General features: G+C 34.4%; 1 protein-coding gene across 6 annotated transcripts in view; it reads right to left on the minus strand.

Annotated features, from left to right (window-relative positions):
* DPP8 (dipeptidyl peptidase 8) overlaps positions 1-21,581 on the minus strand; it is a 60,751-nt gene that overhangs the window by 22,596 nt on the left and 16,574 nt on the right. For all 6 annotated transcript variants that reach the window (XM_079125658.1, XM_079125657.1, XM_079125656.1 and 3 more), the window contains 8 exons: positions 18,926-19,099; positions 18,003-18,171; positions 10,402-10,512; positions 8,556-8,684; positions 7,736-7,797; positions 5,851-5,951; positions 4,707-4,884; positions 3,745-3,904 (listed from right to left, as the gene is read on the minus strand). In XM_079125658.1, coding sequence (XP_078981784.1) covers positions 3,745-3,904; positions 4,707-4,884; positions 5,851-5,951; positions 7,736-7,797; positions 8,556-8,684; positions 10,402-10,512; positions 18,003-18,171; positions 18,926-19,099 — 1,084 coding nt within the window. The remainder of the gene's footprint in view (positions 1-3,744; positions 3,905-4,706; positions 4,885-5,850; positions 5,952-7,735; positions 7,798-8,555; positions 8,685-10,401; positions 10,513-18,002; positions 18,172-18,925; positions 19,100-21,581) is intronic.

Genomic DNA, 21,581 nt, shown 5'->3' on the forward strand with positions numbered 1-21,581 from the left:
ATCTACAGTTAGAAAACAAAATAAAAAAAAAAGTTACGAGTTTCCACAATACTCTGGAATAACAATAGAGTGACCCATGTAGATAATGTGAAAACAACAAAATAGATTCTTAGGACAAAGTCAGAAAATAACTAAAAAAAATCACCTGTGTTCCTGGACCTTTGGTTACACAAAGAGGTTTAATGAGTTGACAAAGCATTTCTTCTAGAAATGCAACAAACTATAAGCCAAAGAAGAAAAAATTCAATACAATTTTTCTTCACATGCCAAAAAATAAAGTGGGTAAGTTTTTGCCATACTATATGCCAACATGCCCCATTTTTCTTTATGAGATTCTGTCTTGATGAGGCTCTCTCAATGGCCTAAAGAGGTTAGAAAATAAAAATCATTTCTACTCTTAGTTGCTTGTATCTATAGCTGAAGGGAATGACAGCAAAAGACTGCAAGTGTAAAGAAGAAAAATAATTTTTATTACATACAAAAATTCAACTAAGTACTTTAGACCTTATGAACAGAAAATAAAACATTTAACATAATAACAAGTACTAATAGTTTCACATTATAGTCATTTATGGAAGAAAGAGTAGGGAGAAGAAAAATGAAGGGGACATGAAAGAAAAGGAAGAAAATTTGAACCAAGAATTCCTAATTGAAAAAAAAAAAAAAAAAAAAAAAAAAAAAGAAAGAAAGGGAAAAGCAAAGAAGAGGTAGACAAACTGAGGGGCCCAAAAATTGACCCTGATAGGGAACAGAGACTTGGTGTTCTGAGATAAATGTTAACTGAGGTAATAGCTCTTTATATACTCTTCAAATGGGGTATGAAATTTTAAGTTATCATCTTATTAGAGTTCCAAAAAATGTTGTTTTAGTTAATTACTATTCATAGCTCTTTGGTCTTTATCATTAAATTTTCTGGAATTCTGTAAGTGAATTTAATTTCTGAATAATAGAGGACCTGGTAAGGGCAATTTCACACTCAGAGCTAAACTAAGACACTAAGGATAGAAATTTGTCATCTTAAATATATAAGATCTGTCTTCCTTACAAAAATTAGGCTAAGGAAAGAAGCAAAGAGTAGAAAGTATTTAATTTGCTATTGCAGATCGCAGGATGCAGCTTATTGCTTCCCAAACACTACTGATAATTAAAAAGCCATACTGAGGGGGCTGGGGCTGTAGCTCAGTGGCAGAGCACTTGCCTAGCATGTGTGAGGCACTGGATTTGATCCTCAGCCCCACAAAATAAATAAATAAATAAAAATAAAATAAAGGCATGCTGTCCATTTACAACTACAAAAAAAAAAAAAAAAGAATTTTTTTAAAAGCCATACTGAAAAAGAAAACAAATCAATTAAAAAATGTGCAAAGAACGTGAAAAGAATTTCTGCACAGAAAATATACAAATGGCCAATAAGAATGTGGAAAGATATTCAACAACATTAATTATTAAGGAACCAAATTCAAAATTAAGAAATACCATTTCACACCCACTAGGATGTTTATTATCAAAAAATACCCAGGAAAACAAAAATTGTAGAGGATGTAAAGAAATTAAAATCTCTGAGCAATGCTGGTGGGAAAGTAAAATGGTATAGCTATTGTCATTGGTGTTCCAATGGTATAGCCACAAGGGAAAAAAGTATGCCAGCTCTTCAAAAAGGTAAAAATGAAATTACCAAATGATCCAGAAATTCTGCTTCTTGGTTCATACCCCAAAGAATTGAAAATGAGGGACTGGGGATGTAGCTCAGTGATAGAACACTTGCCTAGCATGTGGGAAGCCTTGGATTAGATTTCTAGTGAAACACACACACACACACACACAGAGAGAGAGAGAGAGAGAGAGAGAGAGAGAGAGAGAGAGAGAGAGAGAGAGAGAGAGAGAGAGAGAGAGAGAGAGAGAATGAGAATTGAAAGCCAGGACAGAAACAGGTATTTCTACACCCACATCCATAGCAGTGTTAATCACAATATCCCAACATAGAAGCAACCCAGATGTTCACCTGATAGATACCAGATAAATAAAATGGGGTATATACATACAATGAAATATTATTAAGCCTTAAAAAGAAAATTCTAACACATGCTATAACATGGATAAACCTTAAGGACATTATGCTACATGAAATAAACCAATTACAAAAGGGCAAATTTTGTATGAGTCCACTTAAATGAGATTATCTACAGGAGTTAAATTCGTAAGAAAAAGAAGTGATTGCCAGGCATTGGAAGAAGAGGAAAAGGGGAATTACTATTTAAATGACTAGTATTAGTTCTGGAAAAAAAAAAAATTCTAGAGATGGATGGTGGTAATGGTCACACAATATGAATGTACTTAATGCCACTAAACTGTACCCTCAAACATGACAAAATGGTAAATTTTATGTATGTTTAACCACAATTTTCTTAAAAGGACATGTAAATCTAAGTTACAAATGGCAGTGAAGCATATAACATAACATCATAAAGTGCTTACTATTTTAAAACAAACTATATTATTAAAGTCGAAAACTGAGGCTGGACATGGTGGCACATGCCAGTAATCCCAGCTACTTGGATGAGGTAGGAGGATTACAAATTCAAGTCCAGCTTGAGCAACATAGCATGAGACCTTGTCTCAAACAATAACAAAGTAGAAAACTGTAACTCAGTTTTAGAGAAACCTAGGAAAATAACTGAATGTATCAATTTATTTTTTCCTTTTTTGTTTTGTTGGTTTTGCAGTGATGGGAATGGAAACAAAGGACTTTTGCATTCTAGGAAAATGCTCAACCACTGAGCTACCCTTACCACTCTGTTACACTTTTTCCAGACTTACAAACACGTTTTGCATTACATTTCCTACAAGAATAACTATGACTCTTTTGTTTTTTTTTGGGGGGGGTAGTTGTAGATGGACAGCATACCTTTACTTTATTTGTTTATTGTTTTTTTATGCAGTGCTAAGGATGAAACCCAGTGCCTCATACATGCTAAGCAAGGGCTCTGCCACTGAGTCCCAAGCCCCAGCCCCAAACCATGACTTTTTTAAAAAAAATTAAAGTCAGTAGCTGCAATATTTAATTTTGCTTTAGGTAATTTAATTATGTCAATTTGAATACCTATAACTATAAATTAACTGGTAGATGAAGAGTGTGAGAAACACCTAGTGTGTAAAAATAACTACATAACATTTGATTTTAAAATTAAATTTATTTTGTAGTGCTGAGTTCAAACCTAGGGTCTTGAATGCTAGAGCATGTGCCACATCCCCAGCCCCCACATAACATTTTAAAAATGTTAAAATATAAAAATATTTTTAAATATAAAAATAATATGGGCTCGTTTTGAGCAAACTAAAAAAAGTCAATTCAAAAGTATAAAATAAAGTATTTCATTATTTAGAGATTATCCACTATTAATTTCTTTTATATTTTTTGAAAATTTTGTTCTGCTTTTGCACATGCATATGTTTACATTCTAACTTAACTTAAAATATTGTTTAATGAAGTTACTAAGGATGCTTATAAGAATACAAGAGAGCTGAGGTTATGGCTCAGTGGTAGAGCACTTGTCTACCATGTGTAAGGCACTAGGTTTGATTCTCAGCACAAGTAAATAAATGAATAAAATAAAGACCCATCAACATCTAAAAAATAAAAAAAAATTTTTAAAAAGAATACAAAAGAGACATTACATTCTCCTGTTCGTCTCAAATTTTGTACCCAACATTTTTTTGTTTTTAAATAAAAAAAGGATTTCTTACTTGGGGCAGGCAGTCCACCACTGGATCGCTTATATTTGCTCTCCTTTAAAATGGATGTGATTTTATATAAATGACGGAAACCTGTTTTACATTCAGAGGCAAAAATAAACTCAATCTCATCTTCTCGAGTTTGGGGAAAAACATGAAAGATGTCGTGGATCTGTAAAATGAACAGCTTAATTTACTACACACATTAATGAAAATACTATGTAAATTATTCAGTTAAGCTAGAGAAGGAAGAATTGCTTGATAAACATACTTACAAAATATAAAGAACTGTCAGTGCTAGGTATAAGGTATATTTACAATGATAGGTTTTGCCTGAGCCTTTCATATTTACTTTACTTTAAATAAAGAGTTCGTCCATTGAGAAATACATTTCCAAATGGAATAAGAAAAGAAAAAAAATATGACCAAAAACTTCTTTCTTACTGATCTCTATAATCTTTGAAACATGGTACAATGTTTGTTTAATGATATATATCTTAACACAAAATGATGAGAAACAACATTTTTTACTTTTGTTTTTCGGCTAGAGAGTAAACTGGCTTTATTTATTTTGTGTCATATTTAAGTTTTCATGCTAAAATGGAAAATGAGAACAAATAAAACCTGGTATACTTTGGTAAAGTTTATCAACAGAGAGAGACTTTTATAGATTCAATTCTTAAAGCTCTCTCAGAAGTAAGAAGGGTTGAAAACTAAGCTGTATATTTTGATACCTCATGTGTCCAGGAACAAATCTATAGTGAGATGTGTCATTTCAATGGCATTTACTTTCTATCTACAAACTATTCTATTCTGGAACCATCATTCCAACTGAAATGTTCTAACTAAGGAAACAACATTCATAGTTCCTTTGAACTTAACAAAAATGCATTTTGGTAGTTTGCTTTAAAACTTCATTTGCTTTAACATTCTGAGTAAATATTTAGCCAAGTACAGGAAAAAAAAATGCATACGTTTATCCAGATGTCTGTTGTTTCTTCATAGATAATGAGTGGTGTTACAGAGTCAGGCACTGACTCGATAAGTCTCTGTCTTTCCATAGCATCATCTTCTACTGGGATAAATAATTCAGGTGAGATCAACACTATCTGTAGACGAGTTTGCGAACGATCTAGTAGGATGGACCAAGCACTATTTAAACAAATAAAGAGAAGCACCGAAAATAAAGAAAGCTCTCAGAAAATGAATAATCCCTTATTCTCTTCCATGGCACCTATTGATTATTTCTATACTTATAGTGAAAGAACTGCTTTATTATATAGCAAATTATTACTTATAAATAGCTAATTAAAAATACAGTTATTTTCAAAAGTTAGTATGAGAGTTGGGCATATAGCTCAGAAGTAGAGCATTTGTCTACCATGCATGAGGCCCCAGGCTCAATTTCCAGGACCTCAAGGAAAAGAAAAAAAAGTTATACTTGAATAGTGTTTTAAAAGTGGTTTTCTTTCAATTTCCAAAATCATTATTGGTCCTTGAAACTATTTTTGCCCTTTAATGTCCACAAATACCAGTCTCATAAAAATCCTGTTGTCTATATAAAACATTAAAAACTATATGTAGCTGGGCCCATGGTACATGCCTGTAATCCCAGCAGCTTTTGGATCTCGAGTTCAAAGTCAGCCTCAGCAACAGCAAAGCACTAAGCAACTCAATGAGACCCTGTCTCTAAATAAAATACAAAAAAGGGCTGAAGATGTGGCTCAGTGGTTGAGTGCCCCTGAGTTCAATCTCTGGTATCCACCCCCACCAAAAAACCAAAACTACACGTAATTATCCTTATATAAGGCTTAACAAATATTTCTACATTTCTGCCTAAATTAAATAATTAAAAAAATACTTATTTATGTATGAGCCTTGAAGCCAGATAATTCAACCACAAATAACAAAGTAAACCATAAATGGCTAAGTAAGAGACAGAATTAAAATGCAGTATACTTATGCTTCTTGGATTACAAATATGCCAGTTCCCTTAGTTCAGGAAAAATCTCTTGTGCAGAAATAACTACACTGCAAATTTACATGAGAAGGCAGCTCCCATTTCTAAACTCTGGATCCTAAATTAGTTGCAAAGAAGTGACAATTTAACATACGCACTATTTTCCCTCTCGAGTCCATCCAGCTCTGGCAATATATTCAACTCCTTCAAAGAGAATCTCAAAAGGTTGAATTAGTTCTTTATCTATGACATCCATAATCTATTAAGAAAGAAAAAAAGGAATGTTATTATAGAAAATTTAGAAAAATAATTAGCTCACTAGTGTACTTAAATCATCATCTATAACACCAGACTACTTTTTGAGATGTAGGTATTTAAAACAGCACAAAGGATGCAGAAGAAAACAGCAGTTAAGTGGTGAGTTACTTTTACTGGTGCTTTTTATGCCTAAGAAAGTTCTAAACACAAGAATTAGCACAGTCTAAACATCTATTCCTTGAAGTTTATTATACTAAAAGAACCCTTGATAACAAATTATATAATCAAATTTTAATCACTTTAGACTCTAATATCTAAGAAAAATAATAGTCCTTGGTTCCCTGTATTCTAGTTTAAAATATATCTGTGTAATATATGATTGAAATGGCCCTGGGCAGGCAATTTTTCTTCCTTTAAAGGTCTAGCAAACATAATTTAAAAAATAAATATATGCTCTAAAATGGATTAAGGATCTGAATAGATAGTCCTCCAAAGAAGATACATAAGTGGCTAATAAACACAGGAAAAAACGTTCAACTTCATTAGACATAATGGAAACACAAATCAAAACCAGAAGGAGCTATCACTTCAAACCCATCAGTATAGCTATTATAGATAAGATAGACAATAACAAGTGTTGGTGATGATGTGGAGAAATTGGAAACCTCATACAATGCTGGAATATAAATAGTGCATGCTTCTACTTTAAGAATTGGCACTTCCAGAAAAGATTAAACACAGAGTTGTCATATGACTTAACAGTTTTACTCCAAAGGATATACCCAAGAGAAATGAAAACATAAATTTACAAAAAAGTTTGCATATACATATTCAGGCAATTTTATTACTAACAGCAGAAAAGTACAAACCCAAACATCCACGAACTAATAAATGAATAAATAAAATGTGGTGTTCCACTCAATGAAACATTACTTAGCAATAAAAAGAAATAAAGTACTAGGCTGGGGATGCAGTTCAGTGGTAGAAGGGTGCCGTGCATGAGACCTTGGGTTCAAAACCCAGTACCACCAAAAAAAGAGAAATGAAGTACTAACACATGGTGCATCTTGAAAACATTAAGTAAAAGAAATCAGATAATATATTGTATGATTTTATTTATATGAAATGTCCAGAATAAGACATAATCTAGAAAGATAGAAAGTAGATCAGTGGTTATTTAGGGTTGGAGATATAGGGAGGTTGGGTGGATGATGGTTAAGAGGTGTGGGGTTTCTTTTTGAAGTGATGACGATGTTCTAAAATTGACTGGTTGCCCAACTTCATCAATATACTAAAAGCCACTGAATTTTGAACTTTAAATGAGTGAATTGTATTGTGTGAATTATATCTCAATAAAGCTATTTAAAAAAAAGTCTAGCAGAGAGGACTGCTTTTTAAGTTGTGAGCATACAGTTTATAAGTATCTGACTAACCACATGGAAACTAGCAATACAAGAGAAATATAGGTATTTAATCCTCCATAGACATTTATCCAACACAGAAGGTAAATCATCACTAGTTTTAACACTGAAAAGTTAATAAAGGCAAAGAAGAAAAATTATTGGAAAGAAGTGGTAAATATGGATATCCCCACATTCATATTTTGGGAACCAACAGTAATTTTGGAAGCAGAAAATAAGGTCAACCTAAAAATCAGGATCCATAAATATTTTGGCAAGTTCAAGTCCAAAAAACAAACAAACAAAAAATGTTATCAAAGGCCCTTACTAGACTGATTAGACTAGTTAAAGGGGCACAGAAGTCAACTTAACATTTAATACTTACCCTTCCTTCAGCATCAACCATTATTTCCGACATCTTAAAAGTGACTTTTGGATTTGCTGTGCCTTTAGAAAGAGACATAAATGAGTACTAATGTATATCTAAAATTACTTCAACTAATTGAGCTAGATCAATCCTCTTTATACTTTAGTGAAGCCAGGAATACTGAAGATATAGCTTAATTGCACAAGAATCTGAGTCCCATCTTAAATTCAAACTTTTAAATATGGATATTAAAAACAGACTAAAAGGAAATTCTGTACCACTTCAAAAAATGAAAAATGTGAACAGCAAAACAGACAAAAAAATTTTTACTGATTTATTAAGAACAGAATTACTAAAAAAAAAAAAAAAAAAAACTTTACTTGGTAGGGAAAATACCTACTTTCGTTCTCTCGTTTTGGGGGGGCGGTGGTATTAGGGATTGAACCTAGGGCTCTGCACATTCTAGATGAGTGATTACTGAGCTATATTCCCAATGCTGTTTTATTTTTTGAGACAGGGTCTCACTACATTGCCCATTTTGGCCTCAAACTTGGCAATCCTCCTGCCTTAGCCTCCCAAGTAGCTGGGATTGCAGATATGTGTTACCACATTCAACCACCTCCTTATTTGTTTCTTGAAGTAAACAGTTTTGTAGGCACCTCTACTTTGAAAATAATATTTAAAATCTATTTCAGTGACAATAAACCATCCTTATTAAAGGATGTAAATGACCAAGGTTGTAAATGACCAATGCTGACTACACTTTTGAATGACTGCAGTAGGAAATTTATTTGGAAGGGGGAAATGAATGAATATGAAGGCCAATGGAATACAATACCTGTTTTAGGATAACGGAATGAATCTGCTCTCCTTGTTTCCAACATAGGGGATGTAACATGAATAATTTCCACCTCTGATTCATCATTTTCTTCATATAAAATTCTAAGAATTTTACCACCACTAGGAGCTTAAAAGGAATTTAGATATCGTAAACTTAGGAGAATTATTCCAGAGAAGAATAATCATAACTAACCACTCATTCTAGTATTAGATTTCTCATAATGAAAAATAATCTGTGGATAAAGCATGCTGATATTTATTAATGTGTTTGTTTGTTTGTTTAGTGGTATTGGGGATTGAACTCAGGGCCTCACACATCCTAGGCAATTGCTCTGCCACTTAGCCATACCCTCAGCCCACAATGTGTTTTTACATGAGAAAATATAACCAGTCTTTGTAGTAGCAAAGGGAGTTATCGCCTACTCCCATTACTTTTTACTGGTCCTTCGGTTGGGGGTGGGGGGGACTGAAGATGATACATATATATATATCTTTTAAACAGGGGAAGACATTTTTGAAGGAATATGACCTTGCATACTTTAAAACGCATTCTTTGTTAAAAAGGGAATTATTTAATTTATAATATTTCCTATTAAGTGCTATTTAAAGAGAATCCAGTAATTTTCAATTATTTATTTATATAAAAATCTGTTCAAATAAATATATATGGCAAAATATTTTAAAACTTAAAATATCCAAATCTAATACAATAGATAGTATTAAAAGAGGGTCCTGTTTGTATCTTCCATTGCTACGATTCTCTTTACATCCATGCAATTTCACTATAAATGGTTGTAACTTTGGGGTACATGGTTGTAACTTTTTGTACATGGCTGCTTGAGAGTTGCTAGTGTTTTAGGAACTCTAATAAATCTCTTGACACTAAAAAACTTTTTAAAAAATTCCAAATCTAAGACAGTTTAAAAATAAATTTTGTCGCTTAGATGTGTGGGTCTTAAAATGTATTAATGGGTAATAACCAACAAATTTTTAAAAACCAATACAGAAAAGAGTAACAGTATTGGAGTGCATTACACTTAAGGATAAATACTGCTTCATAAAATTTGTTTTATCTGTACAGTATATGTAAAATGTATTAGACCATGATTATAACCAAATTTCTAACTGGATCATGGTCAAAAAGTTTGCAAGCCATTACTTTAGAAAACTGTTTCGCATGCAATGAAATACTTGTGCATTCATCCAGAAAAAGAAGGAATTTGGGGCTAGAGTTGTGGCTCAGTGCTCGCCTAGCACATGTGAGGCCCTGGCTTCGATCCTCAGCATCACATAAAAATAATTAAAAAAAGGTATTGTGTCCACCTACAACTAAAAAATATATTTAAAAAAACAAAAAGAAGGAATTGGTTCCCCTTTTTCCTATCCATTCATACACTGATTTGGTCATCTGTTCATGCAGACTCTCAAGTCAATCACACTTCTGCTGGCCTTGAACTTGTGAAAATCCTGCCTTAGTCTCCCAAGTTGCTGAGATTATAGGTGTATGCCACTGTGACTGGCTTCAATCACACATTTTTAATAGAAACTCATTAAGGTGTGGTCTTTTATATAATGTTGCCAAAATTACCAAAATCAGCTTATAAGTGAAAAATTGGCATAAAAAATCGAGAACTTGAGGTGCTGAACCATAATACAATTGTTTTCACTAGAATTTATTATGGTGAGATAAAGTCTATGTATTTAACCCAAATAACCAGTATCCAATCTTTATTACTTTAGAATCTATTATCTGAGATTAGATTCTGAATCTCAGATACTTAACCAATTGACAAGTGAATCTTTTAATACTTCAATTGACCTATAATTATTTTGAACTTCCTTACTTGTTTCAGCTTCTGGACACCACCAATAGCCAGAATATCTATCAAATTCTTCTTGAAGAACAAAGGTAGCAACTCCAGCTGATCTGGGATCCTCTTCCATGTTAGCTAGCTCTAGAAAATATAAAAGACAAATTATCACAAAAAGCTCTCTATTTTTTCAGAGTACAAAGAAAGCAATATGATTCAGTGTGGAGTGATGAACTCTAGAACCAAATGGATTGAGTTCAAGTTTGAGCTCCAACATTTACCTACTGTCTAACACTGGGCAAATCAATCTCATTTCATTTGCAAATGTGACTTTATTAGGTATGAGGATTAAATTAATTAACTTACATAAAATGCTTAGAATAAAGCCTGAACTGTAGTACACACTCTATAAGAGTTATTACTTTTCTACCAGGCACAATGGTGCATGTCTATAATCCCAATGAATGGGGAGGCAGAAGTATCTTAAGTTTGAGGCTAGTCTAGGCAACTTAGCAAGACCTCATTTCAAAATAAAAAATAAAAAGGGCTGAGATATAATGCGGTGGCAGAGCACCTCTGGGTTCAATCCCCAGTACTTTAAGAAAAAAAAAAAATTACTTTTCCATTTAGTCAGGATGATGAAAAAAAAGAATACACCTAAAGGGCCATGATGACCTGCAACTCTTCTACACAAAGAAACACATCTTTAGACTTAGAACCTCAGGTCCTAGCTTTGATTTCCAGTGACTGACTGACAGACACAGACAGACAGACACACACACAACATACACACAAAGAGCAATTTACTGGGCTAGACTTAGAATGGATCTTACAGATCATATAATTCAACCATTCCTCCCATTCAACCAGACCAGCTCAGCTTTTATCTGTTTTACATTTAGGTTACCAACAAACAGTATGAAGGGAACTCTTGTTTATAAAAACTTCTATTGGGCCTGCGGATATAGCCAAGCAAGTGCGAGGCCCTTAGTATAATACCTAGCACCAAACCAACAAATTAATTCACAGTCATAATTATATAAGATTTTATGTGATGGGGAAATGTTTATATACTTCATGATTGGTCTCTTTTTGAAAATGATCAATGTTGTCATATGTCTGTAACTCATTTCTGTTTACTGTTAAATTATATTCCATTTAAACCATCCCCACTCCACCCCCTCCTCCTTAGTGGGAACTGAATCCACAAGCACTACACCCCTGAACCATATTCCATCTATTTTTTTACTCTGAGACAATGTCTTGTTAAGTTGCCCAGGTTGGTTTCAAACTTTCAACCCTCCTGCCTCAGTCTCCTGAGTAGCTAGGATTATTGGTGTGCACCACCATGTCCTGCTATACCATAGATTTTATTATTTTTTAAAATATTTTTAGTTGTAGATGAACACAATACCTTTATTTTATTTATTTAGTTTTGTTTTGTTTTTTATGTGGTGCTGGGAAATCAAACCCAGTGCCTCATGTGTGCTAGGCAAGCACTCTACCACTGAGCCACAACTCCAGCCCATTCCATAGATTTTAAATCTATTCATGTGTTAATGTATGTTTGTGTTACTTCTAATTTTTAGCTATTATGAATAAAGATGCCATGAACTTTCTTGCATAGAATATTTTTGAACACGTTTTAATTTCTCTTGAACAAGTAAATACCTAGGAGAAGAGTAACTGGGTACTAAGGGAAATATATGTTTTCCAAAGTATTTGTGTTATTTTATAATCTTATAGCAATAAATGTAAGTTCTACAATGTTAGGTGTAGTCTAGGTATATAGTAATATCTCAATATGATTTTAATTTTCCAAAGTTTTTTTCTCTCTCTTTTTAAAAAATATTTTTAGTTGTAGATGGACATAATACGCCAGCCCTCTGTCTTTTTTTTTGAGATAGAATCTCGCTATGGGGTTGCCCAGGCTAGTCTCAAACTCCTGAGCTCAAGAGATCCTCCGAGGGGCTGGGGTTGTGGCTCAGTGGTACAGCCTTGCCTAGTATGTGTGAGTCACTAGGTTCAATCCTCAGTATCACATAAAAATAAATAAAGGAATAAAAAAAAAAGAGAGATTCTCCCACCTCAGTTTCCAGAGTGCTGGGACTACAGGCATGTACCACTATGCCCAGCTTAGGCAAGTTTTAATTTATTTTTGCTTCTCTGTATTTTCTAGATTGTCTCATATCAGTGTACAGTATGAACCAATATTCCCTTATCCAAAAAATTTGAGTCTAGAAGTATTTGGTATTTAGAATTTGGGGGATTTTCTCTATATTATATATCTACATATATCATGTAATATTTCCAGTAGAGTAACCAAATGAGTGGTAATCAAACACCCTAATATTCTTGCAGCAAACATGAATAGGTACACTAAGTAGGATTAAGATTATAAATAACCTCAGGGCAATTCAGGTCAGGTTTTGCTATGAAGTGAGTTTTAGCCTCTAGCTAATGAAAATTAAGCTGAATTTTCAGAGCTTTTTGTATTTTGGATTAATAATAGAGTAAAGACTACCCAGTGCTGGCTTTCCTTTAATCTTTCAACTGTCCCACAATTATATCCCCAATTTGAGTTTATATGTTGTCTTCCTTTAGTTATGAAGACAGGCATTACTAATTTGTACCTCTTTATCACTTATTACAGAGATCTCAATTGTTAAGAGTTACTTATGTACTGAATAAATGGTATCATCTTGTCTTCCCAATAAGAGAAGTCATTTAGGAGCAGAAGCTAGTATTTATTTACTTTCAATTCCTCTATCATATAAGGCAGAGAATAAACATGCACATGCTGACTGACTAAACTTACTTTCAGAAGTGGACTTTCACTTAGAACATATTACAAACAAGCAGACTGGATTGAAGATGCTCCCTCCCTCTCTTCCTTTCTATCTAAGCACATTATGTCCACAGCACTTGGCACTTTACATTCAGGCAAGGCTTTAAGCACTTCACAAATATTAACTCATTAAAGCCTTGTAACAATCCTGTGTTGATGAGTAATTAACATTTTTACAGATGCAGAAACTAGGAGAGGTTAAATAACTTGACAAGGTCACAGAATTAACAAGTGGTAGATCTAGGTCTCAAACCCAGGTAATCTGGTTCTTCATTATTCTATATTCTCTATCTGTATTCTTTTTTTTTTTTAATCCTCCAGTCAGTTTTAATGAACGGTAGTTCTTATATAATGTGTTACACTAGTTAAGATTAAAGATTTTCTAAGAAATAATTCGTGACGCAAAAATTACTTCCTTAATAGCACCTAAAGGCCCACTCCAAAGTAAGAGAAGACTAGAGCCTGAGTTTCTTGGAGAAAATCCCTAAGTTGACATGTTCCCTCTTTACAAAGAGATGGGGTAGGGAGAGCCAGTTCTAGCCCCAAAGAAAGAGGATCAATAGGAAAAAAAAAAAAAAAAAAAAAAAGTCCTGCTTCATAAAGGAACTACATCCTCAACCATAGCTACTTTTCAACAGAACAGTGGCTCACGAGATTTTTTTGTGGCAGAGGCCCTGGGCTCCGCTGGGAACCTTTCCTCTCCCTATGTCACCAACGGTAGTGGGCCAGGGCTCGATTGGGCTCGGTTGGCTTCTGCCATCTTGTGCATATCGTGCTTCCTCTTGATCACAGGGCCCTGGTCGTGAAAGGCTTGCAGTAGCTCATGTGACAGCTTCTCTGGCATCAATGTCCGCCAGTGCTTATTCTTTTGGCATTCAGTGATCATTCACCTCATGGCTAGGAAGCAGAGACGTCAGTCAGCTAGAGGTACAGGGACCTGGTAGAAATGGCCACCCTTGAGGATGGGTACCAGTCCAATTACAGGCTCACAGTTTTTCAGTGCCTGGTGGAAGATGGTATAGGGATTGCGTTCAATGGTAGCCGGTTCCTCTCCATGAGCAGCATGGTACTTCTCAAACTGCTTCCTTTTCACAGATTTCAAAGTCTGGTTCATGAGAGACCCGGCCAGTACTTTTTTTCCTCCTTTCATCATCATGTTGGTGAATTTATTGATCACTGGGTCTGCAAACACAGAGCTTGTTTTTATTGCTGGGGCAGCTTTGATGAGCTGAGTTTTCTTGAGCTCCTGGTCGTATTTCTCCTCCTCGGTGAGCTCAGCCACAGGCTTGTGGTAATATTCTTTGTCAATTAGGGGATCCCTGAATTCAGGACCACAGCGGCTCCACCTCACCTGGGTTTGCCCTAGAAGTGGACAGACAGCACGTAGCATGCCCAGCACCAAGCTCTACCAGCCTCGCAGAGTTATCTGTATTCTTAATAACTACATTAGTGCTAAAATTAATAAACACACCATAAACCACACACACAGTAAAGAAATGAATAAAAAGATAAGTATAACATCCTGCAGGATTTCCATACTTTCTAATTTAAATTCTGCCAATCATCATTAATTTTGTGCGAGCAGCAATTTTATAGAAAGAAAAAAACTAAAACAAAAGCCCTAATTCTGACAGTTATGTTAGAACTTTGTAGTCCTAGTCTCAATAACAATAACTAAAAAAAAAAAAAAAAAAAAAAAAATAACAATAACTGTTACATAGTGAGTATTCAATGTTAAAAGCATGAAAAAAATAGCTAGGATTTTCTAGTTAACCAACCTAATCTTTCTGTTGCCCATGGTAGCTGTTCTGATTTCCTGACTTCTAAGGGTTTAAACCATTAAACATCAAAACCTGCACTTTAACTTAAGATTCCCCCTATTCCACTCACCCTTCTCTGTCTTTTGATCTAGTATTATGTCATGTAACTTCAGTAATTTCAACAGTCAAGCTTTGGTGTCCCTGTCCTAATCTTGTGCTTCTCAAATATGATTTCCACAAAGTATCCAGAACAGTTTATTTATAAAATGACTAAAACCACATCACCCAATAGCTCAAGGTTTTTCAATGGACCTCCACATCGTGATGAAGTTCTTATCATTTTACATGAGATAGTCTATCTTGCCCTAGTTCTTCTGCTTTTGGACAGCATGCTAACTCCTCACACAGACCAGCATCTTTTGCGTCCCTTTTCATGCAGTTAATATACAGGCACTATTTGATATCAGTTTAGGTGTCATCTTTTCTGGGACATCTTCCCTGATGGCTCTTTCTCATTGGTACTCTGTAACACCCTGTGCTTGATTCTTACTTTGCTTAATTGTCATCAGTTTATGTAGGTTCCTTGAGGAACAGGCTTATATCTTATTCAGTTGCATATCCTTGGTACAGATGTACTGAGAAGGATTAGTTACAGGACCTTCCTTAGATACCAAAATCCATGAATGCTCAAGTCCCTTCATGAAATAGCATAGTATTTGCATTTAAACTATTGCACATGCTCACATAAGCTTTAAATAATCTCTAGATTACTTTTAATACAATAAAAAAAGTCTATACATGTTCAATGCAAACACAGCCATTGTAGACCTAACTGCATAGTACATGAATGAGACATGAGATGAATAAAGATCAAACAAATACTGGAGAGAGAATGAGAATCTATGAAATAGTGGGAGGCTATAGCAAGGTGTTCCTATACATCATTTGTGGGGATTTGATAGAGGGCTTGAAATGTGAAAAATTTAAGTTTTGCTTTGAACTTTCTGGAATTTTTTTCTTTCCTAAAATTTTTCTTTTCTTTTATGTGTGGTGGCTGGGGATTGAACCTAGGGCCTCACACATGGCAGATAAGTGCTCTATCACTGAGCCACATCCCCAGCCTCTTCCTGAATATTTTGATCTGCAGTTAGATGAGAAACCTATAGATAAAGAGATAAAGAGAACTAGCTGTACCTGCCACCAGAAGTTAAATGAATTTTTTTTAATTATGATTTTTTTTTTAGTTGTAGATGGGCAAAATACCTTTAGTTTTTTATTTATTTATTTTTATACGGTGCTGAGGCTCAAACACAGTGCCTCATGCGTGCTAGGCAAGCACTCTACCACTGAGCTACAACCCTAGACTTAAGTGAATTTCTGTTGCTTGATTGAATGTTAGATTTCATGACTATTAATTTAGCACTTTATTAATATAGACTGCTCAGGTTTTAAGCTTCACAAATACTGACTGTCCACATGATGAAAAAGTGTTTGCCATTAACAAACTACTGCAGGCTAAATTAATGTTAGCTTAAATTCAACCTTGAGCTAGGCACAGTGGTGCACACCTGTAATCCCAGAGATCTGGGAGGCTAAGACAGGAGGACTGCAAGTTGTGGCCAGCCTTAGCAATTTAGCAAGAACCTGTCTCAAAATAAAAAATGAAAAGGACTGGGGATGTGGCTCAGTGGTAAAGTACTCCTCCCAAGAACCAAAAATAAAAATAAAATAAAAGGGATGTAGCTCAGTGGTAGAGCTCCCCTGGCTTCAATCACCAGTAGGGGTATGGGGGAGTTTAAGTGAACAAATCAACCTTAATGAGCAAGGTTTCCTAATGGACTATGGCACACAGTGAAAACATCTTCAAAATTTTTATAGGAATTATCATTTCTTTTACTTGTTTTATTTTTTCCCAGTATACTTCATAACTAGAAGGAAAAAACAAAATTTGAGAGTAGAATCTGTATCATTATTTTCCTACCTACAATAAAATCTGTGAAAAAATGTAGTTAATTGTAACTAATAATTAATGATGAGGGGATGATTAGGAAAGATGGTCAATAAATCAACTTTGTGAACATCGGATTAAGCAAAAATTGAACAAATTATAGTGTTCAGAGTCACCATCCTTTATTATGGAGCTTAAACTTTATTACATATATTCAAAGGAAAAGTGATACATTATTTTCCATCTTTTATTTGTATGAAATCTCTGGAGGAAAACATCCGTAACTTTTCTGTGCTGAGTGATGCTTAATATTACTACAGTCACTTTACTACAACTTAAATAAACATGCCTATAATATACAAGGTTCTACAAAATTCTGGTTTTGCTATTATAACAATAATAACTAAGTAGGTTCTCCAAAATAGGAAGATTAATTTTTAGATTGTTTCTGATAGTATGTAACTGGATTTCCTGTTTCTTTCCCCAAAACAAGGCTAATATTTGAGATGGGGTCTCACTATGTTGCCCAGACTTGTCTTATACCCTCTTGCCTCAGGTTTTTAAGTGCTAGGATTACAGGCATGCACCACTGGGCTTGGTAAAATTTTAATTTAATGAGAACAGTTTAGGGAAAATTCTGAGTCTCATCAGGCTTAAAGGACAATCATGTCAGAGGCTGCTGTTCTAAAATGAATTACAGGCTGTTCACATGCCTGTAAACCTGGCTACTTGCGAGGTTGAGGCAGGAAGACTGCAAATTCCATACCAGCATAGGCAATTTAGCAAGATCCTATCTCAAAATAAAACATAAAAAAGGTAGGAGGTGTAGCTCAGTGGCAAAATAACCCTGGGTTTGATAACCAGGATGGGGGAAAATAAAAGGGAAAAAAATGAATTAAAACAAGGTGGCATTATATGAGTGGTATAGACTACTTACCCTCTGTATTTTCTGTATTTTTTAAAGGTTTGAATGTAAAATATAAAGATTGCCCCACTTGCTTCAATTTCAAAATGGAAACAAAAGCAAATTAAACTTTAAAAATACTTTTCAGGAAAGATTTAGAGAATCATGCCTTACCATTGTGAACATAGGTGAGCCTCCTTTCTTCTCTAGTTAGGATGTTGGATATCCAAATATCATTGCTATGTATAAAAGCAATCCAGTCTGGATCAGCTGGGCATAATTTTGGATCCATCCGTATGTTGGGACAACTAGTTTCCACTAAATTGGGCCGTAAAGGTTGTTGCTAGACAGGTAAACAACATTTTAAGGTAGGTATCGGGTTGATACTACACATCTGTCTGCTAGTACCCTTCCTATAAAATGAATGATATTTTTAGGTCAAATGTTAACTATAACAGTTGCTCCACAGAAAAAAAGAATCTTTCAACTGCTTTAACTTATAAAGGACTCATTTCTTTTTTACTATGAACAAAGAAAGGGTAATAGGGGATGTACTATACAGACAAGGTAAAGGCACATCATAAATTCTGTTGCTCCAACTTGCTTACTGGAGAAATTATTCTTTGATAAATATTATTATTAAATGCTTATTTATTGAATATTTTATTAAACACTTCATAATTAATTTTAGCAATAAAAAAGTTTGCTCATAAAAATGTAATGGAAGTCAGGATCATCACAATGCTATCAAAAGAATAGCTCCTATAGTTCATAAAGAATTGCTTAGAATAAAACCACATAAAATCAAAATGAAAACATCTTTCAGCATCGCCTTCAGTGCTTTCACAGAAAATGGGAATTGATGCTCTTGACTATTTTCTGATATAGAGTTTTGAGCATTTTAAAAATTGTATCAATGTCACTGAAAAATTAAGTCTTAAAACTGGGAAGTAATATAATATTTCTTGTTTTCATTGCAACTAAATTTCTTGTTGGATAAACTAAATTTTTTGGTTTATTTGTTAATTACTTTTTTGATTTAGATGTTTACCTTTAGGACCCAGAATCAGATTTAACAAGCAGTAACTCCAACTTACAGTAAATCCTTGTGGCCCTCCATCTTTTACATGATAAATTCCACTACCAGCTTGAAACAGAAATGTTCCACTTCCTTGGTGGTAATCATAAGAAGCAATTCCAACTGTCCCAATGCGTTTTCTTTCTCTTAACAGTTCTTCTTCTCGAGAATACATTCCATAGTCCAGTGTGGCCTAACATAAAAGGAAAAGTCACCTATTCCAGTCTTCTGAAAACATGCCTTGGCTTTTAATACTGAAATCCTGGCATCTTTAATATTACTAAGTCTACATTTTGTGTGACCCAAAATTTGCTGAAATTTCAAGCAGATTAATTTCAGGAAGTCTGTTGAAAGACTTCCTACTAGTAAATGGACATTAGACGATTATTGTATAAAGAAAAAGAATAAAGTCCCATTATTTTGGAATTCATGACTCTGCAACATTAACTGTAATTTAGTTAACATAGAGTTCAGGCAGACATTTAAGTCAAGTGGTTTGAATGCAGACTTTGACTCTTCACTGGAAGTTTGACTTTGGCAAGTAGCCTAATTTTGTCAAAAATAATTTTCCTCAATTTCAGTATAATAATAAGTCATCTAGACCAGCTTTTGAAGATTCATTTAGATACAAATATATAAAGTGTTTAGCACAATGACTAGCATACAGTAAGTTCTCAAATGTCAGCTGTTATAAGTACCTTTCCACTACCTCTACTATCTCTCTTTTAACAAACCCTACATCAAGCTAGTCACATCACTAACTTAAAACCCACTGTGTCTTAACATGTGCAAGGCCCTGGGGTTTAATCCTCAGCACCAAAAAAAGAAACCTCCTAAAACAAAAAACTCAAGATGTGATTTTCTGTCTCCTGACCTTTGCTTCACTTAACTCCCTTTCCCAAGGATTGGTTTTCTTTCTATTCATCCAATTTTTTCTTTTACCCAAAACCTTAGCTCAATTCAACCTTGGTTCAGTTATCTTTTCTTTCATTTATTTATTTATTTTTGGTACTTAGGATTGAACCCAAAGATGCTTAACCAATGAACCACATCCCTAGTCCTTTTTATTTTTTATTTTGAGATAGAGTCCTGTTAAGTTGCTTAGGGCCTCACTAAATTGCTGAGGTTGGTCTTGAATTACAATCCTGGTTTTAGTCTCCTGAGATGCTGGAATTACAGGCATGGCCACTGTACCTACATGTTATGCTTTCTTCAAAAATTTTATAGGCATTACTGTCTTTTTTTACTTATTCGGCTATGGTACAATTTTTCAAATTTTCAGTACAGTTCCTAACTAGGAGAAAAAAAGAAAAGAACTTGAGAGCATAATCTGTATCATTTTGTTTTTCTACCTACAACATATCTATTACAATCTCTGTTAAAAAACATATGTAGCAGGGCACAGTGGCACACACCTATAATCCCAGAGGCTCCGGAGGTTGAGACAGGAGGATGGCGAGTTCAAAGCCAGTCTCAGCAACAGTGAGATGCTAAGCAACTCAGTGAGACCCTGTCTCTAAATAAAATACAAAATAGGGCTGGGGATGTGGCTCAGTGGTTGACTGCCCCCAAGTTCAATCCCTAGTACCCCTTCAAAAAATGAACATATGTAATTAATTGTAAGCATGATGATGAGGGGCTTTACAAGAAATATTATTTGGTATCTGTATAAATTTTTAAAAAACAAAGAAGAAAACAAATCTAATAAGTGCTACCTTAAAATATTACATTCATATCATCCTTTATTCTTTAAGAGTTCTACACCCTTTATCAGTATGCTAAATAACAGAAACATATTAAAGGAACAGATATGATTTCTGCTATGAAGGAATAATACTTTTGAAAAGAGTCTAGATAAGCTTACTTTATATCATTTCAAAATTAAGCTTGCACACTGAAAATAAACATCATTCAATCAAGGCAAACACAGGTATATTTGCAAACCTAAAATAATTTTAGATGAGGTTAAAAATGAGACAAGCTGGGGCTGGGGGTGTAGCTCAAGGGTAAAGAATTTGCTCAGCATATGTGTGGCCCTGGTTTTGATCCTCCCAGCATGCTCGCCCCCTCCCCCAAAAAAAAGAAAGAAAAAGAAAGGAGAGAGAGGTGGAGGGGGGGGAGAGAGAGAGAGAGAGAGAGAGAAAGAGAGAAAAAACCTTAGAATCCCACTAAAACCCCACCTAGTTTTGTGGATTAATTGTGAAATTACTTTCTAATGTTCAAGTACATATATAATAGTGCCTGCCCCCTTTATTTGTAGTTTTGTTTTCTGTAATTTGTTACCCATGATCTGAAAATGTTCAATGGAAAATTTTAGAAATAAACAATTCACAAATTTTGAATTGCATGTCATTCTGTGTAGTGTGATGCAATTTTGCATGATCCTGTTTCTCCTATGTCATTCCTGAATCATCTCCTTATCTGGTGTACCCATGCTGTACATGCTACCCATTATTACTCACTTAGGAGCAATTTAGTTGATTCTGATATCAACTATCATAGAAATGCAGAACTTATGTTCAGGTAACCTCTGATTTACTTAACAATGGCCCCAAAGTGCAAAAATAGTGATGCAGACAATTCAGATAGGCCAAAAAGTAGTAGTAAAATTTCTCTAAGTGAAAAAATAAAAAGTTCTTGGGGCTGGGACTGTGGTTCAGTGGTAGGGCACTGGG

This window comes from Sciurus vulgaris, assembly GCF_902686455.1.
Source record: "Sciurus vulgaris genome assembly, chromosome: 2".
NCBI lineage: Eukaryota > Metazoa > Chordata > Mammalia > Rodentia > Sciuridae > Sciurus > Sciurus vulgaris.